Source organism: Pseudonaja textilis, chromosome 1 (assembly GCF_049901715.1).
Source record: "Pseudonaja textilis isolate UNSWEBS1 chromosome 1, rPseTex1.2, whole genome shotgun sequence".
Lineage (NCBI taxonomy): Eukaryota > Metazoa > Chordata > Lepidosauria > Squamata > Elapidae > Pseudonaja > Pseudonaja textilis.
The window spans coordinates 56,584-81,800 of NC_141990.1; the positions used below are offsets into that span (position 1 = coordinate 56,584).

Consider the following 25,217-nt stretch of genomic DNA (forward strand, 5'->3'; position numbering starts at 1 on the left):
ATTGTTTTAAAATGTTTGTAATATTTTCAATTGCAATGTATTTTTGAAGGATCGTTGACTGAGGTGGGCAGCTACAGAATTGAATAAATGAATCAATGAAAAATGAATCAGGTTGGCTACCAGACTCACATAGATGAGGTTCTCCTTGAACCGCCTGCGCAGGTTCTCGATGAAAGCTGCTTCGCTGGTGAAGTTTTCCAGCAGGACAAAGTCCTGGACTCCCACCCGGTCCCGAGCCGTCAGGGCGTTCTCCATCTCTGCCACGCGGGCACCGTCACCTGCCTGTCACAGGCACAGAACAGCCCCGCTGAGACATGGGAGCCCAGCCCAGCAGTCGGACGGATGGGATGGCCAGGCAGAGCTCCCCTTTCCCAGGCTGCCAGGGGCCTGCTTTCCACCCACCCTCCCCCGCCTGCCTGCTGGCCCCCCCACTGGCCCAGCTAGCCACTTTTCCCTCCTGGCTCCCCATAAGCCACTGCCATCTCTGAGCACCCATTCCACTTTCCTCTGCACCAGTACACACAGCCGCCCATCTCACCAGGAGTGACGGACTCAAGTAAAACTATCATTATAAAAATATGGACGGTTATTAAACATTAAAATTATGGACAGCATTGTAAACTATATAGCAACCCTTATCACCCACCTTAGGGGAGACACCTAAAAATGGGGCGGGTTCCCTAGGACACCCTCCCCCCAACCCTGCTGACAGAACCGGGTCTTGAGGGACTTCCTGGGTCCTGCAGGCTAATTCTGCTGATTGCCAGCAGTTTGATTCAGACCAGCTCCAGGTTGACTCAGCCTGCCATCCTTCTGAGATGGATACACGAGGGCCCAGGTGGTTGCGGGCAACATGCGGACACCGTGAACTACTTGGAGAGTGTTGTCAAGCACCGTGAAGCGGTAAGTACCGTCAGCCTATTGCTATTAGCAGGGGCAGAGCAACCGAACTACGGTGGGGAGGCTTCCACGGGGTGGGCGCCAAGGCAGAGCAGGCCTGCCTCCTGGCACCCATCAGCCGTGGGCCTCTGCAGCATGCCCTCCCCGCCAGGTCCCTGGCATCATCCTCTTTCCTGGATCCTGGAGCAGGAAAGGCCACGGAGGCCTCCACCCACCCCACAACGGCCAAACGCCGCCATCCCTGCCCAGCTTCTGTGGGAATCGGTGGGTGGCCCAGTCAATGAGGAGGCTGCCCCTGGCCCCTTCATTCCTTCAGAAAGCTCCCAGGGCGTGGAACGGTGACGCAAGGGGGAACCTCTTAAAGGGAAGCCACAGCTTGTAAAGCGAGAGTGAGGGGGGTGTCCCAAGCAGTAAGGAATCAGGCACCCCCCTCCCACTCTCTCCAGAGAACCGGCACTAATGCCGGCCCTTCCCAAGGCAGGCGGAGCAAGGCCCGAGGCACCACGGCACCTGCCCTCCTGCCCACTCCCCTCCAGCTCACCTCATGGTGGAACAAGTGGTACCCGGAAGGAATCAGAGAGCGCTTTTGCTGGATCTGCGACCACAAGCCCCCCACGTCCATGGCCAAGGGCCCTGCCAAAGGCTGCCCAGAGAGCACCTGTCCCTCTTCCTCCTCCTCCTCCTCTTCCCGTTCCAGCAGCAAAGAAGGCACCTCGCGAAAGCAGCCGGCACAGAGCCCCAGCCCCGGAGGGAAGCCCACGTGCCCTCGCTGAATCCCAGAGGCCGCTTCGGGGGAAGGAGGTGCACCTGCGGCCCTCACAGAGGCCACCAAGCCAGCCACCTGCCAGCCGCTTTCCCCACTGAGGGCTGGGAGCCCAGTTGCTCCTCCCCCCAGGTGTGCCAGGGCATCTCCTGCCAAGGTGGGCAGGACTCCTCGCTGTCTCATCCCCCTTCCTCCCCAGCAAATTGAGAGAAGCGGCATCTGAACCACCCTCCAGCCCAAAGTGCAGCACAGCCACCTTGCTCTCATTGGCCATCAAGATGGGGGGTGGGGGGTGAGCTCCATTTGGGTTTCTGCCCCCTTGGGGACCTCTCAGGGAACACTTGACTCAAGCCGGTGCCTGAACCCCAAGCCCAGAAGGCAACAGCACACTGCAGAAGGGGAGGGAAGCGGGGGTGTCTCTGGCAGCAGCTCCCACGGGACCCAGGGAGGGGCAGCTGCACTTCATCAGGATGGAGCCCAGGGCGGTTTAGGTGTCAGAGCAGCCTGAAATAAACCATCCACAGCCCCAACCGGGCACCTCCTGGCAACCGGGAGCCCTGTTTTTCCAAAGAGGCCCTGGAGGTCTTCAACTCAAGAGAAGGACCGGTGCGCATCCAGCATCCCCCAGGAAGGGGACTCCCAGCCAGGGTGGCCCCCTGGAGGAGGGAAAGCGTGCCCCAAAGGGAGCAGCCAGAGCGGCCCAGGGCCTGGGCTGCTGCAGGCGGAGCCCCAACCCAAAGGAGGGAGGGGAGTAACCAGGAGGGTTGCAACCAAGCCACAGCGAGAGGTGAAGAGGGTGCCAGCCGGCTTCATACGTGGGGGGAGGGGGCGCAGGGCTGCCAGGCCCTTGGCCAGCTCACCCCAAGGGTTTGCTCCATGGAGCTTGCTTTGCCACGACTCAGGAGCCCCAAACGGGCCCCCCTGAGTTCTCAGCCGCTGCTTTGCAATTTAAACCTTCTCCTTTCCAATAATCTGAACAACTCTGTCCCACCTTCTATAAAAGAAGCCACAGACACAACGTTCTGCCTACAGCTGGATCAATACAGACTACAGAAGAACAGCTGCAGGCCAGAGGGCCAACGTGCGCTTGAACCCTACACCCCCCCACCATACCTACTAATGGTCCATCCCTGCAGGGAGGCGTAGCAGGAACACACACACACACACACACATTGCACCCTCCCTGGGCCGCTCAGCTTCTTTACAAATGATCCAGAGGCCAAACAAAAAGGCTGTCTGGGAGTGACAGAAAACAGCTCAGAGGACAAAATGGCCTCCAATGGACTTCAGGGTTGGAGCAAATCAGACAGGTTGGTGCCAATCAGGCACAAGCTCCTCATGTGGGGCAATGCCTGGGGAACCTGCCTTGGGAGAAGGGCCGAGGACAACGAGGGGGCCACCCACTGCACAGGACCAGACCACGAGGGGCAGCAGCTAGTGAAGGCAAAAATGATCGCGGGGGCATTCATACTGTGGAAAGTGCCTGTTTCAATCTGAGATGAAACTGCCAGTGCCAAACAGTCCTGGGCACCACGTTTTAAAGGAGACAGCTCCCAGGAGTGGGGAGGGGGCGTTAGAGGGGGCAGCTGGTCTGGCCTGCAGAAGAGAAAGCCGGGGATCAGAGTGGGGGCCAGAAAGCAGCAGGGCCACTCGCCGCGGGACGACGGGGATCCTTGTTTCCAAAAGTTGCTTTTAATCGGACTGTAGATGGGCAACCAGAGAACTTATTTAAGTAAAACAATAAAATTAAAAGAGAGGAGTCGGACTGATGGAAGCTGCTCCTCAGAGGAACAGTCTGCCTAAAACTGCGGTCAAGTTCCCCTCTGGATGGCCAGCTCCACATTCTCTGGATTCCTTCCTGTACCGGGCAGGGGTTGGACTAGATGACCTCCTTGGTCCCGCTCACTCATGCAGTCTAGGATTCTGTAAGACAGCTGCTCCTCTGAGGCTCCCTGGCCAAGCACAGAGGCCGCCATTGTCATCTTCAGCAATGTCATCTGTGGCACGCCAGATGTGGCACAGCCAGCCACGGAGACCGGCCGCGCCTCAGCCGGCTGTACTAGGGCCTGCCTCCTTCTCCTCCTGGCCGGCCAACACTTTCCTTTTAAGGAGAAAAAAATGCCTTTGCAGGAAAAGACGCGGCCTGCCTGCAACCCTTCCCCACGGTAGCGGTCCTCCAACTGTCCCCTCCAGGGAGCAGCAGCAGCAGCAGCAGCCGCCGCCCACAAGGCAGGATCCTCAGCTGCCTGACTCTCCCGGCAATTGGCAATCGGAGGAAAAGACTTCTAGTCCTCAGGATCTCAAAGACAAGCGAGCGGGGGGGGGGGGGACTCCCCAGGGAGATTTGCTGGCCCAAACCCCCCTTCGTGTTGGGGCCCTGGGGCTGTGCTGAGGGGCATGCCAATCCAAGCTGTTTCTCTGAGCCCCCCCCTGCCCCCCCCACCCTCGCCCCAGGCAGCCTCCATTCCTTTCCAGGGAGGGGCACAAGAAATTCTCAGAGAGACTCTGAGCTGCATTTTCCACTGGAGGAAACAGGATTTCCTCACCCAGCAGAGTCCCAGGGAAGGTGCCAAGAAGAGACAGGGCTGTATAAGGGCAGGTCAGCCGAGGAAGGCACGGGGCTGCTCGTGGTGGGGGAGGGCCAGAGACATTGGTCAGCACAGGGGTGGGAGGAGCAGAGCGGCCCAGGGCTCATCCGCCACCTGGGCAGGTGGGCAGCCCAGGCCGGAGCTCTGAAAAGGGGCACCCTGCGTGCAGCAAATGCACCGGCTTTCACTCGGGCCTCCCCCAGGCAGGTTACGCGGGAGGCCTCCCCACCCTGGCGGCTAGAGCTCCAGGGACCAGCCTCCTCCTCCTCCTCCTGTCCAAAGCCCACAGCAAGCAGACCCACTCAGAAGCTGCCATGTTGCCCCTGTGGAGACTGGCAACCAGCCACTGCCTCCGGGCACCCAAGGGCTTGTTTGTGCAGCACCAGCAACCTTTTCCCAGCAGGAGAAAAAAAGTTGCCCACACCCACACAAACACACCAAACCTCCAGAGCGGAGAAGCCCAGGAGGCCCCAGCCAGGCACACACACACACACACACACACACACACACACACACACCCCACCCCGCTGCCAAAGGACTCCCCAGGCAAAGGCAGCAGGTGACAAAGACTGGGGGGACGGGGGGGGCGCCCTCGTGGCAGCGACGGGGAAGCTGAGCTCCACCAGCTCCATCTGTGGCATTATCCCGGCCCCAGCAGGGAAGCGGCTGGCTGTGGTTTTCTGAAGGGTCCTTGGCACACCTCCCAGTTTAGTCCTGGGACTCCCTGAAGCCTCCCCCCACCTGCCCCCGCTGAGCCTCACTGAGGTCGCCCAAGGTCTGTTGGGGGCCCATCCTTGACCCTCCCCAGGAATTCAGAGCCTCCGAAAGGACAAGGAGCCGGCCCGCCGGTCAAAGGGGACCAGAGGTGGGGGGGGGGGGCAGCGAGCTTTGCTTCCTGAAGGCAGATCCCGAGAGGACTGGAAGGGTGGTGCCTATAGGGAGAAAGGCCCCTATTGGAAAGCGAGGTGGGCCGGTTGTGAACCAACTTGTGAACCTGTGACCTATCTGGGAGGACTGGCACAGACCAACCCAAGGAAAGACAAGCGTACCTTGGTCTTCAGATTCCTCCATGGAGAGGAGTCCATTACAACCTGTCCATTACATGGCGGCTTCTGTTTGCGCCATGCTACGTTGTGCGTTCATAAAAATAAATGGGAACATCTTGCCCGCCCCCGCCCCTTGGGATCAGATTGAGTCTCACTCGCCAGGCTCTGCTGCTTGGCTGGGGGTCGGGGGTCCAGTGGATTGACTAACTGCTCCAACTCAGAAAGCTCAAACTGCCCAAGGAGCTGCTGATCCAGTTCTACATTGGAATCATTGAGTCCATCATCTGCACCTCTATAACTGTCTGGTTTGGTTCTGCAACCCAACAGGACAAACACAGACTCCAGAGAGTAATTAGGTCTGCAGAAAAAACAATTACTACCCACCTGCCTTCAACTGAGGACCTGTATCCTGCACAAGTCAAAAAGAGGGCTGTGAAAATATTTACAGACCCCTCACACATCCCAGACATAAACTGTTTCAACTCCTTCCCTCAAAACGACGCTATAGAGCACTGCACACCAGAACTAGACACAAGAACCGTTTTCCCCGAAAGCCATCACTCTGCCAAACAAATAATTCCCTCAACACTGTTCAACTATTTACAAAGTGTACACTAAGTGTATTACTGTTAATCTTCTCACCGCTGCTTCTCACCCATCCCCTCCCACTTGACTGTTTCCTAGTACGATTTGATTGTTGATTGTACCCTATGATTATCATTAAGTGTTGTGCGTTATGATTGATCCTTAATGAATGTACCTTTTCTTTATGTATACTGAGAATATTTACACCAAGACAAATTCCTTGTGTGTCCAGTCACCCTTGGCCAATAAAGTGTTCTGTTCTGTTCTGTTCTGTTCTGTTCTGAAGTTGCCCCCCACCCCACCTGTTCTGCTCTCTTCCACCCACCTTTCAGTTGTAACCTGTATTTCTATCGCAATGTCATTGTTATTTCACACAACACAGACGTAGTTTTATTTTGATCAGTCTCCTCACAGAGAGATGACTGGCAAATAATAATAAACTAAACTAAAATATTAAATATTAAAATAATAAAATAAAATATATACAAAAATAAAAAGATCAGCCCAAACCCACCTTTCTCGGGGAGTGAGTGAGTGACGCCGAGAGGGACCTGCACCTCCCCATCAGTAAAGCTGTCAAGGAGGAGGTGGTCTCCCAGCAGATCCCACCACAGAAGAGGGCCAAATGTGCGGCTATTAAATGGATCCTGAGCTTTGTTGAAGCTGTAGGTGATGTTTCTTGGCAGGCAGATGACTTGGAAGAGGATTTAGAAATACGATTTACCACCTTTGCAGAAGACCCAGAATTGCAAACTCCTTACAGGAAAGTATCCAGATTCAGTGGCCTCTTGAAAAAGCGCCATGGCCTGGATGGCTGAGAATCTCCATAGTTAACCAGATTCAAGAGGAGCTGGAAAAATTGATCAAATCCAACAAGACAATTTTCAACAATGACAAATGCAAAGTCTTGTTATTTGCGTAGGAAAAATTAAAGCCAGGAGCATAGAAGGTGAAGAGGGGAGGGATCGGGGCAGCGAATCTAACGGTCTTTGTAGGTCACAAACTGAATGGGAGCCAAAATCGTGTTGCAGCTGCAAAGAAAGCAAACACAATTCCAGACAGAGAAAGCCTCTGAACAACAGGGGGACCCTCTGAGGGGCACGTGGAACACGGGACGGAGAAGACTGCAGGGAAACATTACAGGGGCCTTGGCGTCTCTGAAGGAACCGCAACACAGAAGGCAAGTAGAATGGTTCAAAGTTACTCCAGAGAGCAGGTCAGGGAGTATTTCTTGCCTTGAGCTTGGGCTTACATAGCAAGGAAGCGGGCTTTGCTTGGAGAACACGAACTGTTTCAGCTGCCTCAGAAGAGAGCAGCCGCCGGAGATGCGGGGGGCTGTCCCAGGCCACCCCCCAGGCTCTCTTCCGGCTTAGTTAGGTCCCACTTCGCAAACTCCCCCCTACCCCCCCTGCCCATCAACCCGAGGGCCAAGGGGACAGGCCAGAGCTGCTAGGGCCCCACCTGTAGAGGCAGACCAACCTGAGTGCGCAAAATCCATCCCCACAAAGCACACACGTACACAAACACCACAGGGAACAAGCCATAGGAACGTCCATGCTCTCTGACCAGAGGCTGGTCAATTAGTTGCAGCCCAGAAAATGACTGGCGGTTTGGAAGGCCTTCCAGGACGGCTGGCACTGCTACCTTCATTTACCATTCCTGCTGGCCAAGCCTCTTCTTCAGCTAGAACTAAGACAACTGCAGGTGGTCCTCAATTTACAACAAACAAAAAGTACAACAGCCTCGTAAAAAACCAACTTATTATCCATCTTTAAAGTAGCCACCAATCCCGCAGGCCCTGTGATCACGATTTGGATGCTCTGCAATGGTCTCGCATTTACGACGGTGGCTTGGGGCCGGGCAACTGCAGGTTACAGCCTTTCTAGATAGCTTCCAACAAGCCATCCAAGGGGGGGAGCTAGTTTCGCTTAAAGGCGGCAGTAGAAATGGTCGTAAAATTAAGCCTAGCCACACGATGACTCACTTGACCACCACATTGCTTAATGCCCCAAATTCCCATCTCAATTGCAGTCATAAGTTGAGGACTATATATACCTTCTGGGAGAGAAGGTGCCAGGGGCCTCCTGAATGCAAGACCCGGGCACGGCAACTGTGGAAACAGCCAGACGCAGCCCTCCTCTTCTGTCCGCTTCCCTTCAGCCACTGTCCCTAGTTCTTCGGTGGCCGGGCCCCAACCCTCTGAGCCACAGAAGGCTCGACAGGCAGTGGCCCCGGGGATCCAGTTTGGCCTGAGGAGCAGCCCCCTTTCTCCCATTTCCCATTGGGAAATACAGCAGTCAGAGGCAGGCTGTGGCAGGGGAAGGCAGGGCCAGTCCTTCAGCCGGCCATCCAGCAGGGTTGGCATCCAGCAGCAGATCCCTTCATCTCGGAGGGGCTCAGGTGGATTCCCTGCAGACAGGATCCATGGGCCCAAGCCCAGGAGAGGGACGGGGGGCAGGGCCACTGAGAATCCCACCAACCCATTCCCGACTGAAGGCAGCGCAATTGGAAGGAACCTGGTTCCCTTGGGAGCCAGGAATGCGATGCGGCTGCTAAAACGGCCAATGGGATCCTGACAGCAGAGAGCCACCTCTATGCTCTGCCTTGGTAAGGACCCCACCTGAAGTTCCTATTGGGCTCTCGGCACCCCAGTTCAGACAAACTGGGGCAGACGGAGTTGAGGGAAACCTGGAAACCTGGCTTGTGAAGGGTCGGTTAAAGGATCTAGCTAAGTTTAGCACAGGAAGGGACGATGGACAGCAAACCTCTAAAGGATTCAGGCAGGAGAGGAAACGGATGTCGCCCCAGAGGGCAGGACCGGGCTGGAAGGAAAGAAGGTCTGAAGAGGTCAGGCAGGACCTCCTGGCTGTGTGAAGGCGGTTCTCCTTCCCTGTAACTCTTCCAACAGACAAGGGGCACCTTCTGAGGGACAGAGAGATTCCATTTGCAGGGATGGGGGGGATTCTCTTCTCATTCACACTCAGGGGTGGATTGCTCCCTCGGTGTGTATTTCTGACCTGGAAGACTGGGCGGGGCCTGGTGACTCGGGGCAGGGGGCCATGGGGACCCACAGCGCTTCCTGACATCTCTGGGTATGGCAGCTCACTTCTGAGCCACTGCTGCCCCCTGCTGCCAGAGCACTTCAGAGGCAGAACAGACTGGATGCCCCGCCCCCCACAGCCCCGTCACTCGCCACTGCATGTCTCACCAGCCTGAAGGGTTTGCCAAACCACCACCTGCCCTGCCCACAAAGAGGACTCCTCGCCTGGATGAAAGTGCCAGCCAGGGTGGCCTCTGCTGGCCTAAGCACATAGAGAGGATGGGAACTTCTTCCTTTCGGAGGGGTCTCAAGTCCCTGCCCCCCACCCCCACCCCCCTCCGCTGAGCTAGACCAAGAACTTGCCAAACTCGCAACCAGCCACTAGTGATCCCCCCACACAAACACACTCACACAGCCATGGCGTGGGCAGCTCATGCAGGGCAGTGGCCGGGGGCTCCTCCTTGGCATAGCAAAGTCCTGGGCTGGTCCCGGGCAGAGAAAGCGGCTGCTGGGCTCCACACTAAGTGGTGAGATACAAAAACCTTCTTGCTGCCAGAGCAAATCCCACAAGCCGAGCCCATGGAACGCATGGAATGCAGCTCCCTCCCTCCCTGGTGTGTCTGTGGGGGGGAGGGGAGGGGGGGGGAGGCCGGAGTGCCGGCTGACATTAATCCCACCCTCCAGCCAGACGGGGAGGAGCCCGGGGGCCACTTGACAGGCAGTGGGGGAGCTGAGCCCAGGTGCCCAAGTCCTTGGGGGCAATCTGTGGGCAGAAGAAGAGGGGCTATCGGAGACCCTGGCAACCTGCCTTTTGGGGCACAACCCTCACCCAGGTACTGTTGCAGCCACCAAGGAGCAAGCACTGGAGCACCCTGGAGAAGGCTGCTGCCACGCTAGCGGCCAGGCTGAGCTGCAGCACAGAGCAGATGGGGGGGGGTGCAGAACCCCCTCCCCTCCCACGTGGTGGCTGCCCTTACTCAAGTGCGAGTCCCAGCTCCGGGGCGGTCCTCTGGAATGCTGAACCCGCCTGAGCGCACAGACAGCAGCAGCCACGCCCAGCAACCCCAGCTCCTCCCTCCACCCCACCCCAGAGCCCTGGGCAGGGTCAAATTCCAGACAAGGCCCACGGGAGGGAGCGGGGCAGTCTTTCCCTCACCCCACATTCTCAACCCACACGTCCAAGGTTTCCTCATAGGGACCCCAATCACCCCACCCTGGAGGGCCAGGAGACTCACCCAAGCCGCCATTGGGCCTTTCAGCCAGAGATCCCATTCATGGCTGCCTGAATCCCACAGGGTGGGGGTCCCGGCAGAAGACAAGACCACTCCGCTCACCCTGGGAGCAAGTCCGGAAGCTGACTGGACTTCCTCCCCTCCACCTGAACTACTCAACTCTGCAGAAAACAGGACAAGTAATTCTATCCAAACAACGGCAACCCCCATGACCCAGGCTGGGGGGGGGGGGATGGGAGACCACGGGGAACCCCAAGCATTTGGGCTAGACTGGGAAGTTCGACAGACAGACAGACAGACACACACACACACACCCCTCAGGTGGCAAAGGCGTCTTTTGCATTGCCACCCAAAACAGGGAGAGGGCACATGCCCCCCCCATCTTTCGTTCAGTCAAGTCATTGGTCGGGAGGTCGGGCAGATGCTGCCCCTCTTTCTAACATTCAGGGAGAAATTCAGGGGGCTCGGAGACCCCCCTAAAGAGCTCAGCCGGGGTCATCCGAACAGTCTGTGCCGAACTTCGGGGGAGGCCACAGTCCCCGCCAAAGTCGCCAGCCAGCCAACGAGAGGCGCGATGATGCCTCGTCCTCGGCCGGGGTTCCCTTCGCTTCTCCGGGGCCACTTCCCGACCTTCTCACTCGAGCCCACCGCCCCTCAGGGGTTTCCCGGCCCTCTCGCGTCCACTCCCTGCTTCGACCTTCTAGACCAGCCGGGGCAACCGAGCGCCTCCACCTGGCGCGCTCCGCTCCCCCGGCCACAGCCCGAAGCCTATCAGCCTTGCCGGCAGCCCTCTGCCGGGAAACTCCGGGAGGTTTGGCGCGCCGCCGGGAGTGAGACCGCTGGCGAAGATGGGCCGGAGCTTCGGTCCGACAGGGCCCGGCTGCTGCTCCCTCCCGAACTGCTCCAAAGCGGCGGAACGGCCAAACCCCCAGTAGGATGCCCGCCCAAGCGCCCGCGCCCGAACTGGGGACCCTCCAGCGGCGCCTTTGCGGGAAAAGGCTCGGAATCGCCGCCACCGGCCCACCGGCCCGCTCGAGGAAGGCAGCGCAGGGCAAGAGAGGCCGGGGAAAGCAAGCGAGGGAGCGGCCCGCGCCGAGCCGCCCGACCCCTTCTGGCTCGGTCTCCCGGATGAGCCGGAGGGCTGACGGGGCCGCGCCACAGCTGCCAGCCCTCGCCCGCGCTCCGGCCACCGGCAAGGCGCTCTGCTCGGGCTCGCCCCGGACCCCGCTGCAGGCGCGAGAGCGGCGGCCCCTGCAGGCCCAGCGGGAGGACTCGCCTCGGCTTTCCCCGGACGGAGGGGCGGCGGCCACGCGAGCAGCCCAGCGGCCAAGGCGGAACCGGGCGGGAGCGGCCGAGGGAGGAGGGATGGGCGCTGCTCGGGCAGGGCGGCGGCCGGATCCTCCCGCCGCTCGCGGGCCAGCGGCTGGGGCGGGAGCGGCCTCCCCGGACGGCGCGGGAAGGCCGCCGAGGATCGGGTTGTTGGCCGGCCGCCGCTCCGCAGAGGCTGCCAGGGCGACGTCGCGCCGAGCTGCCGTCCCGACCGCCGCGGCGGCGGCTGCTGCACGTGGAGGGGCGGGGCTGCTGCCCCGCTCAGGGACGGCGCTTCGCCCGCCGGCGCGGCCTACCTGGTCCGGGAGGCGAGACGCGCGAGGTCCAGCTGCGCTCTGCCCGCCGCGCCCTTCTCTCTCGCCGGCCAGAGGCGCCCGGCGGGGAGGTGGGCGCGCGGAGCGGTGGGCGGGTGGCGACGGCTCGGAGGCCGTCCCAGTCGGGCGGAGCGACGGGCGGAGCGCGCAGGCGCGGTGGCGGCGCCTGGGTACAGAGCTCTGGGAGGCCGCGGCTCCTCCCGCTGCAGGGCGAGCACCCAGACGGGACCCCGGGGGCCGGAGGCCGTTCCCTGCCGCCGCCGCCGCGGTGGGGCCCATGCGCGTGCGCTGCACCTCCGGGACCTCCGCATTCGGCGGCTGGTTGCGTGCCTTTCTGAGCCCCGCTGCCAAGGAGGGACGCCAGCCTGCCTGCAGTTGGGCACCCAAAGCCCGGAAGGGATCCTGGAAGACGAAAACCTCGTGAACTCGGCGGCTGGCTGGGTGAGGCCGGGCCTGCTTCCCGGTGAGCGCAGGAGGGGAGTCGGAGAGGCCCAGGAACCCCCGAGCCTCGCCCAGAGCCTGCAGGCCAGGGGAAGGGCGCTTGCCCGAGATAGCACAGAAGTGAGCAGCCCGACTCCGTGCACCGCACCTCTCCCCCCCGCCCCCCCCCGGAACAGCGGCGTTTGTCTTTGCCCTCCTCACCTCCACCCGAGCCCTGCATTTGCAGGAGCGGCTGAGATCGCCAAAGCTCTCCCAGCTGCCTCGGTGCCGAGCTTCCATCAAAGGCTGCCTGCACGCTGCTTTTCGTTGAGAAAAGCACTTAATGCACAAGACACACCGAACTGTTTGCCCTGGGTTCATCCCCTACTTAGCAGCCCTCCTCTAATGCCACTTTTAATCCAACTTGATGCTCTCTAGTGCGCAAGGCCAAGGCCTCCCAGAAGCTGCTGGTGGGTCCTGCCAAGTGGCCTCTGTTTTCCACAGCAGCCTCTACGCCCGGGGCCTGATTCTGCCAGCAAGCCAAGCAAGAATGGTAGGGCAAAGCTTGCACGCTTGGCTCTCAGAGGCCCTCAGTTGCACCCCCATGATTTTCCCAGCTCATAATGCTGGTAAGAGAGGGGGTTCCTTCTGCCACAAGTAGGTGAGCCCTCTCTTCTCCTTTTTCCTTCCGTCCAAGGTTGCTCATCTTAGAATAATCCTAGGCTGCTCACAACAAAACCACAACAAAACCAGTACAAACAACAGCAAAACTATCCTGTCAGCTGTGCCCCATCAGTTCCACCAGCGCTGGCCCCTCCCAGCCCAAAGCCCATCTTCCTGGCCTCCCCGACCTCAGGAAGGCTGCTCCAACGGGCCAGGGCAGCTAGGGAGAAGAAGGCACACCTCCAAAGTCGAGGGGGGGGAGGGACCCGGAGCGCCTCTTCCCTCTCCAACCTGGGAGAGGCTGCCAATAACCAGGCTCTGTGACCCCCTTTAGGCTTTAAAGGAGAGAAGCAGCACCTCTTTCCAAATCTGGAGAGAAACAGCCCGTGGTGAAATGTAGGGGAACCAAAGGTACCACATTCAGTTGTAGACCCTCTGGTCTCCCAGGGCAGCCCCGCCTGCAGTCGCCCAGTCTGTGATCTTCCTCTTCCAGTAGTGCCAAAACAGGCTGGCATGTCAGGGAGGTTTGGGAAGGCACAGAGTTGGGACCTGGTCTCTGTCCAAACCCTTTGGGGGCAACTTAAACGAAGGGGATCTTCCATGGCCCCTTTGGCTGCTAAACACCTAGGGACGGTTACAAGGATCCCTAAGTGATATCTTGAATTACTGAACTCAGAGGCTGCTTATCACCGGTCCTTCAGCAACCTTCGAAGAGAAGAGGGCACCGAATGAATGGTTGCTTTGACCAGTCCTCAGAGTTCCAGCCATCGCAGCACCCTCACAGTCACATGATTGCCGTCTGGATGCTCGGCAGTCTCTTCGCACTTACGGCCAGTTGCCAAGCACCCTCCTCCAGTCACCTAATCCCCATTTGCAACCTTCTATGCTGGCTGCCCCAGGAAGTCAAGGAGGGGAGGTGGCAGGGATGATTGTAAGTTGCTGGGTTGTGTTTGACCGGGGGAGCTGGGGGGCGTGGCCAGCTCGATGTCACTCGTGTTGGAGGTGCCTGTGGTGGCCCAAGCACTCTGGCCGTGAAAACAGGTTCCCGAGCTCCATTTTTGCCTGCGACAGCCTCCTGCAACTCTCTGCCAGTGAAAGTGGAGCTCGGGAGGGCCGCCCACAGTTCCTGAAATCCGTTTTCATGGACAGAGGCCTCACAGGCCAGTCCTTCATTGTTTCCAGGGCAGCCCCATGGACCAGATCTATGCCTCCTGCAGGCCAGATTCAACCCCCAGGCCTTGAGTTTGACACCCCAGTTCTAGAGTCTCAACCCCTTTTTTATACTGTGGCAACCAAAAGTGGATGCAGAATTCCAAGTGTGGTCTCACAAAGGCCTTATAAAGTGGCAGTAACACTTCAAGTGATCTTGAATCTGCCCCTCTGTTTATGCAGCCTAGGACTGCATTGGCTTTCTGGGCTGCCGCCACACACTGCTGGCTCACCCTTAAGCAATTGTCCACTAGAACTCCAAGGTCCATCTTGCAGCTCCTGCTGTTGAGCCTGGTCCCACCTGTTCTATACCTGTGTGTTTGGTTGTCCTTGCAGAGCAATACCACAATACTACGGGTATATACAAGCACCCAGAGATCCTTTTCTTACGTCTGTTAGATGTTTGCACCCCTGATTTTCTGCTTATTGCTCTAGCTTGGGAAGGCCATGCTGAAGGTTGATGCTGCCCCAAAAGCTGTTTTCTGTGCTGCTATCCTTGCGGCCTCTGCCAATTTTATAGCACTATGTTCTAAGTCTATTTACAAATGTATTGAATAACCCTTGTTTAGAAATGCAGTCTGCAGTGCGTCATTCAGCACTCTCTTGTGTTTTCACACACAGCCTTTGACAAACATTCCCTGGATGCTCTTGCCCAACCAGTCCTGGATTGGATGCATCTGATGGTAGCGTAAGTCCAGCCCACATCTTGCCACCTTCTCTATTTGGATCAGACATATAATATAGGTGGCTCTAAGTCCAGACACGCAACAGCAACATCTGCTGCATTTCTCTGGTCAACTCCTCGAGGGCTTCCCAGGGAGTTTGCATTGGCTTGGTATAACTTGTTCCTGATTAAGGCCTCCTGGCTCCTGCCAAGAAATTAATTATTTTCTAGATGTTCACTAAAGTCTCCTTGATAATATGTTCCATTGTTCTGCTTGGTAACAACAGGGCACTATTCCTGGCGGAGTCTGGCCAGCAGCGCAGGAGAGAAAGAAACAATTACTTTTTGAAATTTGGAGAGTAGGCTTCTGTTTTAGAGCCATGCTCTCATTGCAGCCACATCCTGGCTGAATTCCTGTATTGACTAGAACTAGATCATAGGATCTTACAGCAGTTTGATCCATTCATGAATGAGCCTGTATGGAATATTGAATATAATAAATCTTACCAAGAAGAATGAATGATTAAAACCCCCAGTATTTGCAATTAGAAGACCTCTTTAAAAGCTTCCTGTGCTACAAATACTTTCCAGTGATCCTGAACCAGGTATGAATCACCTGAACAAATGAGGACAATTTATTTTCTAGATGTAGAAAAGTAATGGTCAAGCGCTTATCACTTTTTCGATTTCATGCCACCAAAGGAGAAGATCAGAAGTCATATTCAGCAGATTCTGACCAGTTCTGGAGAACTGGTAGCGGAAATCTTGAGTAGTTTGGAGAACTGGAAAATCTCACCTCTGACTGGCCTTGCCCCCATCTATTCTCTGGCTCCCATCAAGTCCCAGCTGATCAGTTGGGTCTTCTTTTGTTGCCCTGCACAGGAGAACGGAGCTGGAAATCAGGTTAGTGGGGTGTGGAGGGAATGGGGATTTTGCAGTATATTCTTCCCCTGCCACGCCCGCCACGCCACGCCCACCAAGCCACGCCCACAGAACCGGTAGGGAAAAAAAAATTGAATCCCACCACTGGAGAAGACGCAGCATTTGTAACTGGAGCTTTCCTCAGCCTCAACTTGCTCCCTGTTCCTTCTCTCTTGGGAAGGCGCATGGAAACTGCGCCGGTTGCCTCCTGGGTTGCTCCTGAAGATCCCGAAACCGTCTAGACGAGTCCAGGCCAGGCTGCAGGGCCGCCGCTTGGCCCTTTCCTGCATCTTGTCCTCCCCACCCAGGCGGGGAAGGCCAGTCCTTCTGGAAGGCCAGTTGACTGGCTGCCATGTGTGGGTGGGTCTCTTCCCTCTCCCGGGTCCCTGGCCCCTCAGATCTTTGGATACTCGGGGCGGTGATCATACCTCTTCCTGGGCATTCTCCTTGATTCAAATCCCCTCCCTCGCCCCACTTCCCGACGTTTGGTTAAAGCAAAGGGGACACTTCGTTCCTTCTTTCCATGGGGCGGGGGGGGGGGTCGGTAGAAACTTCATGGCGATGAAGACAGTGGCAGCTGGTAAAAACTAATCCACGTAGCTTCGTTGCCCTGTGCGTGTCTTGACATAAAGATTTCTTTTTAGAAAGGGAAAGGGATCCCTGGCAGTCTGCAGGAAGCGAAAGCGAGCGCCTGAGCTGGAGCCCAAAGGACGGCTGGGAGATGTGGGGTCTTTCGGGGCTGCCCCTGAATCCAAGTTGAGCAGGACTAGGAGCCCTGAGCTGGCAGAAATCACAGATCCAGGGTGGTCCTTTGGAGCTTCTTCATTGGTGATCCTGGGAAAATGTCTGGTGGCCACCGGGCTTCCCTGGGTCATTTGGCAGGTCCTGCAGTTGGCACTGCCACGTGGACAATTGTGGCTTGGCTCATTTGGGCACAATGTCCTTTTGAATCCAGCCTCGTTAGCCGGCAGCTCCTGGAAAAGGACACGGAGGCGCATTCTACCGTGTCAGTGCCGCATGAACGAAAGTCCGCCGCCCCCTTCACCAGACCCCCTTAGGCATGCTGAAGAAAGGGCCCTGGGCCGGATGGCAGCATTTCTAGGTCGATGCGTCACCATTTACACAACTCCGGCCAAGTTCCCACTGAGTTCCACCTCCCAGTGCTGGATGGCACTTTCTCTCCTCTTGTGAAAGATTTCAAGAGCCTCCTTGGCTTTCTGTGTGATATCCACAGATTCCAGAAGAAAATATAAGAGATTTAGGTGTAAAATTGCAGGGGGCATTGAATCAGAATATTCACAAGGTATTTATGTAGCAAGCTTGATTTTTCAAAACAGCTTAAGAAACTTTGGAGTCATTTTTTAATATCTCTATAAATTTATTAACTGCCCATAATGGCCTAGTAGGGAATGTAGCTTCTTGAAGTTAAGATTAATAAAAACATGCAAATGGGACAAGAAAATCTCACTGGACTTTCCACCACATCATTAAAGCATGGAATACTCCTACACTAAAAGTAATAGGATTTAATTTTTTAAACTTTAGTCAATTGGAAAGTGATGGCTTAAGACCACAGAGACTGTTTGGAGCATTTTGTAATTACAAGTTTTTATTTTTATTTATCAATTGCTTACAAGATAATAGGTATAAGTAAAAACATAGTTATGAATACATGGATACATACAAGAAAAATAAAAAAATATAAAAGAAACAATAGGACAGGGATGGTAGGCACGCTGGTGCGCTTATGCACGCCCCCTACAGACCTCTTAGGAAAGTGGGGAGGTCAACAGTAGACAGTGGAAGTGGAAGTGGAAGGACTGGAGCTTCAGCAGGCTACCCTGTTCCAGTCGGGATGTCCAGCCTCCTCTTAGAAACCTCCAGGATGGAGCCCAGGTTGGGCTGTTTCTTTTGTGTGAAGACAAAAGCCAAGAATGAAGGAAGCAGCAGCTGCTCTTTCTCCCTGATGCCGGTCGCCTCCTTGCCATCTTCTCCCATTAGTAGAATAATAAAAAAGCAGCTTGAAAGCATAAAAACTTTTCAGGGCAGAGCAGAGAGAAAACGGAGACAAAGCAAAGGGCTGCCTTGTGTGCTGCAGCTGTCCAAATATTTACCCCAGAGATAAGCATTCCAAAAATACCAGTAGTTTATTTTTGCTGGTAAAAGTGTTGGAGCTTTTTACATTTGGTGACAGGGCTGATGAATGTGGCCAGGAATTTCCCCCACAAACTAAATGCAAAGCTCTCGAAATGGGTGACCTCTCACTATTGCTCACTAGGTGCAGCCTTTGCTGATGCTTTGACTTTGCTCTTAGACGATGTCCATCTAAGAATGGATGCAGGAAATCCATCTCTAATCATGACTTGTTGCAGAAGATAACATGCTACAGTATATAAAAGATCTTTGCAGCATCTTATATATTATGATCTGCAGTTTAAATTTTTTTGTATTATTATGAAGAAATCAACAAGTAAGCAAATAGGATCTGAAGGCTTTGCAAATTGTAAAAAGCCTACTGGCCTATTTACTGGAATATTTTTCCAGGTTTAAAATCAGTGTCATGTAAGCTTTATAAAACTAACTTGGTAATTTCCCCATTTTAAAGGAGCTCAGAATCTTTGTTTTACCTTGAAAGCAGTGTGGTCTTAAAAATTGTCAACTTTGAATCGAACCTGGCTGAAGCCATCTTGTGCTGCTTCACAGTTGCCAACAATATGGGGGAGGATGAGGGGGAAATAGCTAGACTGTATCTAGACAAAACAAAGAGCACTCCCGGGGGAACCAAGGTAATCCCAACAGATGACAGTTGGAGGAGGAGCAGAAGTGGTCAAGGGAGCCTGCTACCTGCTTTGATTGGGCAATGTGACCTGTGACACCTGGGGAGGGAAACTTTTGCTCTTTTAATTAACTGCAGGAAACTTTTAGAGTGGGTTTTCACTGGCTGTGCCGATTTGATGTATCCAGTAAACATGTTCTCTGAGGAACGTTCCTGCCTTGGGGTTCTGATTTTTTTAGATGCATTACTTGGAGTGCTGACCATTAAACCAACTCTGCTAACTTTCTGCTCCATCTGGAGCTGGTCTCCAGGGTCAGCCCCAGCTGCTCTCCCAATTTTCAAGGGAAGACTCGGGGAAGACCAAGAAGGAGCCAGAGGGGGCCACCGGCGCCAGTGCTGTCCATACTGAGAGCCAACAAAGTGCAGTACTGCTGGAGCAGGCTGCCCTCAGCGGGGACCCAGAAGGAGGCACCGAGCCGAGTGGGACCTCAGATGCCAGGGCTCAGGCCAGGATCCTGTTGATATCCACGCAGAACTTGGCTGCTCTCACTCTGCGCTGGAGAGTCAGGAGACCCACCAAGTTGGATGAATCGGGAATGGCAACACTGGAGATGGAGTCACGCTGTGACCAGGGCAGGAAGCAAATTAGGTTCCCCTTCAGCTCAGACTAAAATGTATACACTTGTCCATTATTAAATCCAAATCTGCCAACTTTTAGATAAATCCTGCCAGTGCCACTTCCCAGCCTAGCACTGGAATGTCTCGTAAAGGAGGCCAGGGAAGCCTCCATCCCATGGGGGGGGGGGCAGTGAAAAGGGTTGCCTCTCATAACCCCCCCCCCCAAAACCTGGCTGGCTTCTACCTCTTTCACCGAGGCCTGGCCCCAGGGGAGCGAGGTGATCTGCTTAGGCTGGATTTGACATCTTGTTCTCTTCACTTTGCCTTTATTCAGCCTGGTCTTTCTTATTTTTCCTGTGTTTAAGGCTTTATGCTGGGTTTCGAGCTGCCCAGAATTGTCCTGGAGTTGGGTGGTGCCTACATCAAATGAATTGTTGTTATTTTTGCTTATCATCTGTGCACGTCTCTATCATCTCTGTCTCCTCTGCCTCGTCTCTGTTGGTTTTGTGCAAATCCCAACGGAGCATCAATGTTCCTGCGAAAAGGCCAATCTCCCTCCCTCCTCCCCCCCCACCCCTCATGTGGGTTTCCATTGCTAATCTTTTCCACCCCTCCCCTTTCTTCCTGAAGGGGTGCCTTCCCTTCCCCAGGCATTCAGCCAGGCTCCGTGCTGAAGCGCGCAGGGTGGCGGGGAGGGTGTTCACGTGTCTCCGTGAGCCTGTGGGAGCCAATGGCTTGTGCTCCTGGGAGGACCCCTCTCCTCTGGGCCTTGCTGCAGGACCCTCGGGTCAGGGTAAGGGAGACAGCGCTCTTTACTCATCAGCCGGATGGTCGTTTCTGCTCAGCCTTCCGTCCGAGAGGAAAACACAACTCAGGTTGCAGGAAACTCTAAGGACAGAAACAATGGCTCTTATCAAGGCCTAAATTTAGGGTCCAGAAAGCAGGCAGAATAATATCTTGGAAACTTTTCCTGTTTACCTGGCACTGTGCTGGGAAAGGCAGAGCTGTTCCGGGCTGCTTATTCCGAAGAGGTTCAGGATTCTCTGGCCGGAAAGGCCCAACTGCTCTGGCAGGAAAAGGACAAGCAAGAAGTCTGCAAGGGCAATTTGCACATCTATGAGACTTTCCAGAGCTGCCCATAGAACTTCAGCTGGCCACTGAAGTAGGCATCCCTTCCCACTTGGAGAAGTGGAAAAATACTTTGGAAGGGCCAAAGAAAAAAAGGCTTGTATGCCAGGGAGGGAGGGAAGGGAGGAAAATAATGGAAGAAGAGAAGGGAAGGAGGGAAGGAGAAGGAGGGAAGTAGAGAAGGAGGGAAGTAGAGAAGGAAGGGAGGAGGAAGGAAAAGAAGGAAGGGAAAGGGAAGGAAGGAGAGGGAGGGAGGGAGGGAGGGAGGGAGGGGAGGAGAAAAGGAAGGCGAAGGAGGAAGGGAGGAAAGTAAGGGAGGGAGGGACTCACCTCCCGGTGGTGGCAGAAGAAAACCCTCATCTCGCTGCCGTTACAAGCGGCTCGATTCCACTGATAGGAACTCTGCCCTATCCCACTGTTCCCCTCTTGCGAGCGTGGACAATGTAAAAGGTGAAACTAATATATGAGATAGACTCATTACATGCAAAGCAAGATAGTTCAAGCCGTGATTTGTCATCATTGGGATGATTATGGTTTACAGCTCATGAAAACCACAAATCCACAATTTCAGAATATTACATGCAATCAATAAAACAAGGATTGTACATAGAACAATATTGGACTTCTGAAAAATATAAGCATGCATATGTACTCAGTACTTGGTTTGGGCCCCTTTTGCAGCAATTACTGCCTCAATGCGGCATGGCATGGAAGCTATCAGCCTGTGGCACTGCTGAGGTGTTATGGGAGACCAGGATGCTTCGATAGCGGCCTTCAGCTCTTCTGCATTGTTCGGTCTCATGTCTCTCATCTTCCTCTTGGCAACGCCCCATAGATCCTCCATGGGGTTCAGGTCAGGTGAGTTTGCTGGCCAATCAAGCACAGTAATCCCACAGTCATTGAACCAGGTTTTGGTGCTTTTGGCAGTGTGGGCAGGTGCCAAGTCCTGCTGAAAAATGAAGTCAGCATCCCCATAAAGCTTGTCTGCGAAAGGAAGCATGAAGTGCTCCAAAATCTCCTGGTAGACGGCTGCGTTGACCCTGGACTTAATGAAGCACAGTGGACCAACACCAGCAGATGACATGACTCCCAAAATCAACACAGACTGTGGAAACTTCACACTGGACTTCAAGCATCTTGCAGTGTGTGCCTCTCCATTCTTCCTCCAGACTCTGGGTCCTTGGTTTCCAAATGAGATGCAAAAGTTGCTCTCATCAGAAAAGATGACTTTGGACCACTGAGCAACAGACCAGGTCTGTTTTTCTTTAGCCCAGGTAAGACGCTTCTAACATTGTTTGTTGTTCAAGAGTGGCTTGACAAGAGGAATACGACATTGGAAGCCCATGTCCCGGATCCGTCTGTGTAGTGGCTCTTGATGCACTGACTCCAGCCTCAGTCCACTACTTGTGAAAGTCCCCAACACTTTTTTTTTTAAATAAAGTTTTATTTGGGTTTTCACACACACAAAATACAAGTAAAACATCTTTTTTGAAAATAGCATGGTCCCGGTTTACACTTCTTTATACAGACACAAACTCAATTTCAAGCTCATTTTTGTGTTCTATTCCGTATTTTATTACTATTCTGCTGTATAGTAATAGTTTATAGTTTTTCCCCTCTTTTAATTTTCTCAATTTTATTTTGATTATCTCATCTCAATTCAAATCATTATATTTATACTTTTGTCTGTTCTGTTTCAATTTCATATTATCTTTTCTCATTAGACAAATTTTCTCCTGTAGTTACTAATTGGAGTATGATACCTTTATATCTTTTAATTTTATCCATTCAACTCTAATTTAAACTTCGATATATACCTTAAGGTTATGACATTCAATATAACACATAATACATAACTTCCAATCGAATTCTGCTTGGTACATTCTTATAATACACACTATATTCTTTAAAAAAGGATTGTAAATATATGTAATTAAAACCCTCATTCCATTCCAATTCAGTTCTACCATTAATATTCATTAAAGTCTTAACATCTTTAACATTTCTTTTCAATTAAATATCATACTTCCTTAAAGACACATACTTAATTTTTCCCTTATTTCTCTTCACATATGTTTTATATTCATTTTGTTACATTTATTTATTGACAAGCATTCTACTAAGTTACAATAACTATTTTATCAAACATTTTAATCATACATTGTTTCATATTTTCTGAAATTATTTCTATTTCTAATATAACAAGACTGTCTTATGTACCTTTGCAGAATCCCTTTTTCAATTAGATTTTCACCCATTATCTCTAAATAGGCCCTGTTTCTCTATATTTTGTTTCTGTCCTTTATAACTTCTTTTCCTTTCTTTCTTCCCTCTCTTCTTCTCCCTCCCCTTTTTACCCCCTTGTCTCTCTACTTCTGATTCCCTCTTCTGCATCTCCCTCTTCTGTTGCTTTCTGATTTTATACTTATTTTTCACTCTATTCTTTTTTGGGGTTGTTTTTCCCAATCTTAAACTTTCCATTCTCTTTCCCACCTTTCCTTTTTTTCCCCCCACCTGAGATTACTTGTTCATTAAAGATGGCTTCTTCTTTGTCCCAATCTTCTTCTTCTGCAGGCCTTTCTTGTTGTTTCTCATAGTTCCAAATCTCCACTTCCAAGAACTGAAATACGAAGCCAAAAGAACCTCTCCCTTCTTCTGCCTCTTCTTTGTACTTTTTAGGTTCCATTTTCAATTCTTCTAAAAGTGGAGCCATTTTAAACACTTTTTAACAACAACCCGATTGATTTTAGTCATTTAAATGCAGTAACCAAGAATCCAGAGATTACCAAATAATCCAAATAGTCCCAAGCTGTTTCTTCTTATTTCTTTTTTCACTTTCTCTTCCTGGGGTTTTACTATTTTGTAGCAATGTTTCAGTTAAGATGTATCTTTTGAAAGTCTTGTTGAGATTTTACTGTAAGTTCTTTTTAATTCCAGGCAGTCTCCTCCCTTCCAGATCCTGCCCTTTTATTCTTTTTCTCTCCTTTCCTGTTTTCAAAAGCTTTTAATTATCCAGAAATCTTTATTATCCCTTTGACTTTTTATTTTCAACATTAAATGCCTGTTAATGTCAAAGTGGATTTTTTTTCCAATTCCTTGCTTAAGTCTGATGAACACTATACAGAAGCCTGATGATGGCAGATGAGATTCTGTTGAAACGTCGCTACAACTTTAAAAGCACAACTACTATGATGTGGGAAAATACCCGAGCAAAGCCGAATTCCATACATGTAAGTACCCACGAAAACTTAAGAATATATATATATATATATATTGTTTATATATATATATATATTATATATATATTCATTCATTCATTCTGAGGTTCTCCCGGTATTTGAGTATCTGGATCGTTATTCGGGTTTTCTCATTCATCATCTTCAGGAATTATCTAGTCTCCAGCTCTGTGCTTCTGAGAGTAATTCTCATTCAGCTCATCTTCCTCCTTTGTCTTGCCAGTGGGGTGGAAGAGTGGGTGGGGGCTTACAGCTGCTTCTTCCTTTATTGGGTGGTGGTGTGACTCATTGGTAGGGGTTTGCTGTGTTCTGATTGGTTGGGGGTTGGCCGTGTTCTGATTGGCTGGAGGCGTGTTCTGTTCAGGTGGGGGCTTGGTTGTGCTCAGGTTAGTTTTAGTTGCTGGGGATTTGAGCTGGTGAGTTGTGATCTTGCTGTTTGGCTTCGAGTTCGTGGTCCTGCTGCATCTTCATGGTGGGTGTTGGTTTGCTTCATGTATGGCTCAGAGGGGTTTGAAGTGGGTAGTGATGCAGCTGCAGTGCAGCTTCTGGTCCATGGTCGTTTTCATCTTCTGAATGGGTGTGAGTCTGTTTTCTGCATGGAAGTGTGGTGGTGGCATCTTGTGTGGCTCTCATGGGTGTGGGTCTGGTGTCCTTCTTCATGTTAGGTACTCGTCTGTTCATGAGGGCGGGTTTCCAAATGGCTGGTAGGCGGGAGGTGTCATCTCGTTTGTTCATGCTGTGTGGGCGTTTTTCTATCTCTATGGCTTCTCTGATTATTCTGCTGTTGAAGTGTTCGGTTTTGGTGATAGTTCTGGTATTTTTAAAATCAATTTCATGTCCTGTGGCTTTGAGGTGTTGGACCAGGAAGAGGTCAGTTCTTCTTTTTGATTGAGTTCTTATGTTCTTCAATGCGTGCGCTTATTCTTCTGTTAGTTTGTCCAATGTATGTGTTGGGGCAGGCTGTGCAGGGGATTTTGTATACTCCTTGGTTTTCTAATTCGATTTTGTCTTTGGGGTTTCTTAGGATGGTGGATATTTTTCTGTTTGTGCAGAATGCTGTTTTGATGTTGTGTTTTTGGAGGATCTTGCTAATTTTGTCTGTAGTGCCTTTTATATATGGGAGGAGGGCTTTTCCGTTTTCTTGTTCTCTGTCTTGGATTTTGGTTGGGGCTTCTTTTTGGATTAGGTGGGTAATCTTCTTTCTTTGGAATCCATTGGCTGTTAGTACGTTAGTGAGAGTGTATAGTTCGGTTTTTAGGTGTTGTTCGTCGGTTAAGCATTTTGTTCTGGAGATGAGTGTCTTGGCTATGGAATTGATCTGTGCTGGGTGGTGGTGTGAGAGTGCGTCTAGATAGCGGTTTGTATGTGTTTTCTTCTGGTGGATGGTGTGTCCTAGGGAGCCATTGGATTTTTTGTATACTAAGACATCTAGGAAGGGAAGTTGATTGTTAGCTTCTGTTTCCATGGTGAATTGTATTTGGGGGTGTAGGCTGTTGAGATGTGTGAGGAAGTTGTTCAATTTTTCTTTCCTGTGTAGCCAGATTATGAAGGTGTCATCTACGTATCTGAGCCAGAGTTTGGGTTTGTGATCATATTTTTCTAGAGCTTGTGTTTCAAAGTGTTCCATGTAGAGGTTTGCTATGACAGGTGAGAGGGGTGATCCCATAGGTGCTCCTTCTATTTGTTTGTATTTTTGTCCATTGTAGATGAAGTATGTATTGGATAGGCAGTGGTTGGTTAGATCTAGGATGTGCTTGGGGGGTTGTATTTGTTTTGGATGGCTGT

General features: G+C 52.7%; 1 protein-coding gene and 1 long non-coding RNA gene across 6 annotated transcripts in view; one reads left to right on the forward strand and one right to left on the reverse strand.

The window, feature by feature from the left end:
- MYO1C (myosin IC) overlaps positions 1–11,922 on the reverse strand; it is a 37,468-nt gene extending 25,546 nt beyond the window's left edge. The window contains exons 1-3 of one of the 5 annotated variants that reach the window (XM_087923850.1): positions 11,780–11,919; positions 9,334–9,442; positions 130–282 (exon numbers count right to left, since the gene is read on the reverse strand). In XM_087923850.1, coding sequence (XP_087779976.1) covers positions 130–282; positions 9,334–9,390 — 210 coding nt within the window. In that variant the 5' untranslated portion in view covers positions 9,391–9,442; positions 11,780–11,919. Of the gene's footprint in view, positions 1–129; positions 283–1,441; positions 1,790–6,396; positions 6,914–9,333; positions 9,443–10,157; positions 10,316–11,779 lie in introns of those variants that run through there. The other 4 variants (XM_087923862.1, XM_026721137.2, XM_087923856.1 and 1 more) reach the window with 4 other exon arrangements.
- A 20-nt stretch (positions 11,923–11,942) lies between these two features.
- On the forward strand, positions 11,943–18,655 carry LOC148127478 (uncharacterized). The gene is made up of 3 exons (XR_015741641.1): positions 11,943–12,260; positions 14,711–15,656; positions 16,319–18,655. It is a non-coding gene; the product is annotated as an uncharacterized LOC148127478 (long non-coding RNA).
- Positions 18,656–25,217: the final 6,562 nt, after the last annotated feature.